The 7,020-nt window shown below is 35.5% G+C and overlaps 2 protein-coding genes across 2 annotated transcripts; both read right to left on the reverse strand.

Moving 5' to 3' along the window:
- Window positions 1–1,529: 1,529 nt before the first annotated feature.
- LOC132272777 (protein ACCELERATED CELL DEATH 6-like) lies at window positions 1,530–4,065 on the reverse strand. The gene is made up of 3 exons (XM_059773873.1): window positions 4,002–4,065; window positions 2,885–3,312; window positions 1,530–2,042 (listed from the first exon to the last, which is right to left on the reverse strand). The coding sequence occupies exons 1-3, from the start codon at window positions 4,063–4,065 to the stop codon at window positions 1,530–1,532; spliced, it is 1,005 nt and encodes a 334-aa protein (XP_059629856.1).
- Window positions 3,788–6,771, reverse strand: LOC132297838 (ankyrin repeat-containing protein At5g02620-like). The gene is made up of 3 exons (XM_059794939.1): window positions 5,888–6,771; window positions 5,129–5,532; window positions 3,788–4,734 (listed from the first exon to the last, which is right to left on the reverse strand). The coding sequence occupies exons 1-3, from the start codon at window positions 6,600–6,602 to the stop codon at window positions 4,078–4,080; spliced, it is 1,776 nt and encodes a 591-aa protein (XP_059650922.1). The 5' UTR covers window positions 6,603–6,771; the 3' UTR covers window positions 3,788–4,077.
- Window positions 6,772–7,020: the final 249 nt, after the last annotated feature.

Below are 7,020 nucleotides of genomic sequence, written 5' to 3' on the forward strand. Positions count from 1 at the left end.
AAAAATATTTGTTAAGGGCTAGTCAATATATAAAAATGTCAGCCATAAAAGTTTTTTCAAAAACACTGCAACGACTTAGAGGGGACGCTGTTGTTGTTGCAACTTATTTTATCATAATTAAGTGATTGCAGTTTTAAGGAAAAAAATAAAATTAAGTAATTGCATTTTGCTATTAAATAATTTAGCATATAATATATGTTCTCGTGATTAAGTAATTGCATTTTGCTATTAACAAGGCGCTCCATTGACAGAAATAAAAAAAGATGTGAATGATTGCTTGAAAACATCAGGATCATTAGATATAGTTCTATCATGCAAGCTGACCCCAGTGATTCTTTTCCTGTTTAGTCTATTATGTATGCTTTTGTGGAGGAAACTAGAGTTTTGATCACTAAGGGCAACCCAATTAATTCTTGACTTCTATCTGTTGAAGATGATGTTCCTCAATCTTACTTTGGCTTCAGTAAGTGACGATGAGTGCCTTCTCTTGCCGTCTCAGTGCAACATTGATTGGATCACTGTCAAGTTGGTTATGGCAAGATATATACAAGGTTTGTCTTGGATTATAGAACTCTATTTGTGATGTCACTGAATGTGATTCAAGGTTTTCAAGGCAGTCTTTAGAAGTCCCAATTTGGTACTTACTCTTAGCATAGGAATGCTACTCACATTAGAGTTCCAAAGTCTAGCTACCGCGTCCATGTAGAGGGAAAGAGAACCAAAAACGACAACATACTAATGTAAGTAAAAGTAGATTGTTAAGAAACAGAGTTAATAACATAATAGAGAATGTCCGTGAGAAAAATAATTTTTTTTAAAAATGTTAAGCGAACTCTCACAGTACTCGTAACTCCACCGAGGCTGAAATCCCTGACCTATCCCTTTGGAAGATAGATTTGTATCATCTGGACTATTAACCTTTTGGTAAGGCATGCTTAGATTAATCAGGGACATCAGATACCTGAGTTTCTCGATCTCCTGGATAATGAATAATGGAAAATTGAATAGCTCTTTCTTATTTGGGTTCTTCTGCCTTGGATTAAGGACTTTTTAACATTGAATTAAGAAATTTTGTAGCAAAAACAGAAATGATAGATTTTGCAAACCAGATAATTCACTAATGGATAACCGGATACAAGATGGGGAGTCGAGAGATCAATCCAACAAACTACAGCTACACTAACTGCTGGAAATAAATATGAAACTAGAAAGCAAGTAGAGTACATGAAATAAAATAAAGCTGCATTGTTGAGATGTGCGGAGAGACTTCTTCATTCTTTAGTTCCTTCATACGTACTAGTCCTCCAACATACACTGACGTACTTCTCTCGCAACTGATCATGCCTCGACAAATTTTCATTTGTTTCATGTTTTTCCTTCACTAAAATTTCTTAAATCTATATTTTAATATCAGAATACAAATCAATCCATAGATGACAATGCCGATAATCGTATTTGTAAAGAAAAATTTGCGACTTACTCGCTGACTGGACCACTCATCAAAGAACCTCTTTACGTCATTTTTAAAGTCAACAGCTACGGCAAGGTATGCGTCCATGAACCAACTTAAAGCATTCAGAAGAAAGAGGGTAAAGCCAGTCATAAAAGCCAGTCATAAATACAACCACCATTGCTCCAATAGCGCATACAATGGTTGCAAGAGCGTTGTGATAGCCATTAGCACGCTTATCTTCATCTTCATAAGTGGATGCAGATATGTGGGTAAATACAGCTTTAATGGAAAAAATCATAGCAATAGCATCCGCCACAACAAATACGTTGAAAGCTGTTTGTCTTATTAAAACTGCCATACCTTGATTTGGCCCATCGTTACCGTCATAGCCACCTGGTATGGTGAAACCAGCTGCAAAGGTTACGGTTGCTACAAGTGTAGCTACGATCAAATTGTTGTCCGAAATTTTAGTGGCCAAGTTGTTTAATCGCTCAGAGTCGTTTCCTTCGTTTAATTTGAATTTGTTTCGGTAACGCACTGGTACCTGCGTTTTTCTTCTTTGATCAACTTGAAAACAACAGTTCTGATTCTATTGCCAAATTTTGCTAGTCATGAAAATTTGAGCAAGTACTATAACTTAATACAAGATAGTTTTACCTGTAAATTCACACGTTATCAAGATTAATGCAATGTCACAACACTTGGGATCAATTTAACAACTATGACATGAACTTGTGTTACTGTGTACAACCAAATTTACTGTACTGGTGCTCTTATACCCACAATCATTGTATAAACAATTTTTTTATTATAAAGTTATCGTGTAAACTTTTCATCTACACGTCATATCAACACATGAATGGGATGCTAGCATTGAATGGAAACTACTAGAATGGTACTAAATCATCCTACTTTACAGAGTAGACTTCCCTAGGTGATATATTTCAGTTATATCTATTTCCCAAAATGTGAAGCACACACTAATATAATACGAAACTTCTTTTGTGAGACCCAAAATAGTAATAATGTCTCATTTCAATTCACAAGGTAAAACTGATTAAATAAGGTCATGTGATCAAATTAATTTAATTTAATTTTTATTTTTTGATAAGTGATCTCTTTCATGAGTAGAAAACCCATGAGCTCTCATATTTTTAAAATTTAGATGCATTAAATAATTAATTTTAGTTTTCACACATCTCCAAAAATTGTTTCATTTGATGATTAAAACAGAAGAGCTCGTGGGTCTTTTCATGAGAGAGACCTCTTAGGAGAATTACTCCCATTAAAATATTACATGTTAGAGACTGTACAGTCCTGAGAGGATTTTTAATCATTTTTAGAAAATATAATTCTTAATATCTAAGCAATTAGACAAGGCAGCATATGTAGCATTAATTCATAATATAGACAAGGTACCACCATTATTACCTCGTGTGCATACATGTCACGGTTGTCACCATATACTGCTTCGAGTGCACTCAAAGTGTTCTTTTGGAAGGCCATGCTAGCCGCTCTAGGATCATCTTTGAGACGGTACTTGTGGTAATTGGATTTAGCACAAAGCAAATGAAGAGGTGTGTTTCCATCTCTCTCTTTCTGATTTCTGAGGCTGTTCGAAAAGGAATTTTCTAGGATAAATTCGATTATTTCATATTTGTCATGCTCCACTGCTATGTGGAGGATATTCTGGCCTTTAGTGTTGGTCATTTCCCAGCAGTCTGGACAGTATGAAAAAAGCTCTTTCATGATGTCTAGATGACCTTGACTAGCTGCCAAGTGAAGAGCCGTTTTATTGTCATCTGTTTTTGCAGCAAGGTATGCCACAGATTTATCGAGATCAAGTAGCTGTTTGACTGCTGAAACATCACCAAACCATGCAGCATAGTGAAGTGGTCTCCATCCAAATTTGTCTCCTTGTTTGATTAGTGATGACTTCCAGTCGCGTAATTTTTTTATACATTTTGAAAGAGAACATTATATTAACAACTCATAAGTAAAAATAAAACATTACCATGTAAGAGTAAAAGTAAAGCAATTTAGAAATTGCTTGTTCCTTACTAAAACATAATATATTTAATTCCGATTTTTCTAAATTAATTTTATTTATTATTTTTTTATGCTGTCATGACAAGATGTGATTGCCCACTTCAAAAAAATAAAAATTCGGACTCTTGCCGGGACATATAAATCCCAACAAAAGCATGCTTAGATTAAGGACATCATATACCCGAGTTTCTCGATCTCCTGGATAATGAATAATGGAATATTGAATAGCTCTCTCTTATTCAGGTTCTTCTGCCTTGGAATAAGGACTTTTTAACACTGAAGAAATTTTGTAGCAAAAACAGAAATGATAGATTTTGCAAACCAGATAATTCACTAATGGATAACTGGATACAAGATGGGGAACAGAGAGATCGATCCAACAAACTACAGCTACACTAACTGCTGAAAATAAATATGAAACTAGAAAGCAAGTAAAGTACATGAAAAAAATAAAGCTGTAATGTTGAGATGTGCGGAGAGACTTCTTCATTCTTTATACCAGTCCTCCAGCATACAGTTCTCTCCCAACTGATCATGTCTTGAGAAATTTTCACTTGTTTCATGTTTTTCTTTCACTAAAATTTCTTAAATCTATATTTTAATATCAGAATACAAATCGATCCATAGAAGCCGAAGACGAGAATCGCTTTTGTAATGACGACTATGCGATTTCCCCCGACTACAGGGCTTGCCAAATCAACGAAGAACGTCATTACCTCATTTTTAAGGTCAACAGCTACTGCAAGGTATGCCTCCATGAACAAACCTATTGCATTTAGAAGAAAGAGGGAACAGATGACGATTACACTGATAGCGAGGACTGGTGAATGTGCCAACACAACATAAAAGCCAGTCATAAATGCAACCACCATTGCTCCAATGGCGCATATAATGGTTGCAAGAGCATTGCGATAGCCGTTAGCGCGCTTATCTTCATCTTCATAAGTGGATGCAGATATGTGGGTAAATAGAGCGCTAATGGAGAAGATCATAGCACTAGCATCCGTCACAACAAATACTTTGAAAGCTGCTCGTCTTATTAAAACTGCCATACCTTGATTTGGCCCATCGTTACCATCATAGCCACCTGGTATGGTGAAACCAGCTGCAAATGTCACGGTTGCTACAAGTGTAGCAATTATCAAATTGTAGTCCGAAATTTTAGCAGTCAACTTGTTTAATCGAGCAGATTCGTTTCCTTTGAATTTGTTTCGGTAACCCACCTCTGGTACCTGCATTTTTCTTCTTTGATCAACTTGAAAAGAGCAGTACTGATTCTATTGCCAAAATTTGCTAGTCATCAATGTCATGAAAATTTAAGTATAACTTAATACAAGACACTTTTACCTGTAAATTCACACCTTATCAAGATTAATGTAATGTCACAACACTTGGGATCGATCTAACAAGTATAACATGAACTTTTGTGCGAGTGTCCTCTTGTGAATCTATACAGACCAAATTTATTGTACTGACACTCTGATGCAACGTATCAGAGTATATAAAATAATCATTTTTAGAAAATATAATTCCTAATATATAAGCAATTAGACAAGGCAGCATATTTAGCATTTATTCATGTAATGAAATTTTTTCATATTATAAACAAGGTACCACCATTCTTACCTGTGAGGGCAGATCAGGTGTGTTTCGATTTCTGTCTTTCTGATTTCTGAGGCTGTTGGAAAAGGAATTTTCAAAGATAAATTTGATTATTTCATTTTTCTCATGCTCCACTGCTATGTGAAGGATATTCTGGCCTTTTCTGTTGGTCATCTCCCAGCAATCTGGACAGTACGAAAGAAGTGTTTTCATGATATCTAGATGACCTTGACTAGCTGCTAAGTGAAGAGCCGTTATATTGTCATCTGCTTGTGCAGCAAGGTATGCCACAGATTTATCCAGATCAAGTAGCTGTTTAACTGCTGATACATTACCAAACCATGCAGCATAGTGAAGCGGTCTCCATCCATATACATCTCCTTGCTTGATTAGTGATGACTTCCAATCGTGTAATTTTTTTATACATTCTGAAAGAGAACATTATATTAGCAACTCATACTAACTAGCAAGTAAAAATAAAACATTACTATATAAGAGTAAAAGTAAAACATATTAGAAATTGCTTGTTCTTTACTAAAACATAATATATATATATATATATATATAATTCCGATTTTTCTAAATTAATTTTATTTATTATTTTTTTATGCTGTCATGACAAGATGTGATTCCCTACTTCAAAATAAAAACTCGGACTCTTGTCACAAAACTAATTTTTGTTAATTTCACACATTTGAGGATCGATGAATTATTATTATTTTTCCCTCTTCTACAAACTAGCTAGCAAAACAGATGAAGAAAATATTTAGTTTTAGTAGCTACCTGGGTGATAAGAAATTGTTGCCGCGTGTAAAGCTGTTCGTCCATCTGGACCCATGTAAGCTTGTGATGAAATGTAAATGAAATTTTCCAAAATTTTGGACGGAACACCATTTAGACCAATGTATCCTTTTGAAATGATATTTTCCAAAATATTGAACTCAATACCATTTTGACCAATGTAAGCTTGTGAAATAATCATATTATCCAAAATTTTGGACAGAATAGAAAGATGACATCCTTGGGCAGCCAGGTAAAGGGGAGTCTCCTTGGCTTTGTTGGGTGGATGTAAAAACTTGGGGTCTTCTGCAATCAAAATTGTAACGACGTCAAGATGATTATTTCGAACAGCCTCGTACAAGGCCGTCTCATCCTCCACATTCCTCATCCTGAGCATATCCTTAGTAGCTCTAGTACTCCAGCTTCTGGGGTCCCCTTCGAATGATTTCGCATAATCAATGAGTGCTTGTACTGTGGCGGTGTGTCCTTCCCTTGCGGAAATGTGAAGACAAGTCTCACCTCTGACATTCAAAGAACAAAGCAGTGATTGACCGCAGTTGTGTAAGATCTCTTTCACACATTGTGTTTGGCCGAATTGAGCTGCGATGTGGAGAACCGTGTTTTTGTTGGGGGTCACTTGGACTTCAAGTTGATCAACTCTTTGTATGAGGATATCAGCATTTCCCTCTTTGGCTGCGTTGTATAAGACTGGATCCATAGCTATATGCGACTGGTTTCTGCTTGGCCTCTCAGTTTTCAGCCTGCTCTAGCTTCCTCAACCCAATTATTCACTTTCCCAGTTCACTTTGGGCGTCGTTGTTGTTGCAACTTGTTGAATTTTAAATAAATTAGAGTACACAACTTGTTTGTTTTTTTTTTTTTTGGGTCCCCCATACACAACTTGTTGAATAGAAGCATTTTATACAACCAACTTCTTGTATTTCTACAATATCAAATGAAAAAGGGACAGTACGTTGAAGTATAGGTAGGGCCACAAGGAATTAGTTGAATATATAGATTTCTAAGCAATAGGGGCTAAAGGATGACCAAGAAATAAAGTATACATCATAAAATTGTGCCAATATTGTGCCCGTTATATGTTAATTAATCTCAAGCTTCTGCTAAAGCGTAAAGAT

This window comes from Cornus florida, unplaced genomic scaffold (genome assembly GCF_030987335.1).
Source record: "Cornus florida cultivar Cherokee Brave unplaced genomic scaffold, ASM3098733v1 CherokeeBrave_3.0.0_Hap2_Chr01, whole genome shotgun sequence".
NCBI lineage: Eukaryota > Viridiplantae > Streptophyta > Magnoliopsida > Cornales > Cornaceae > Cornus > Cornus florida.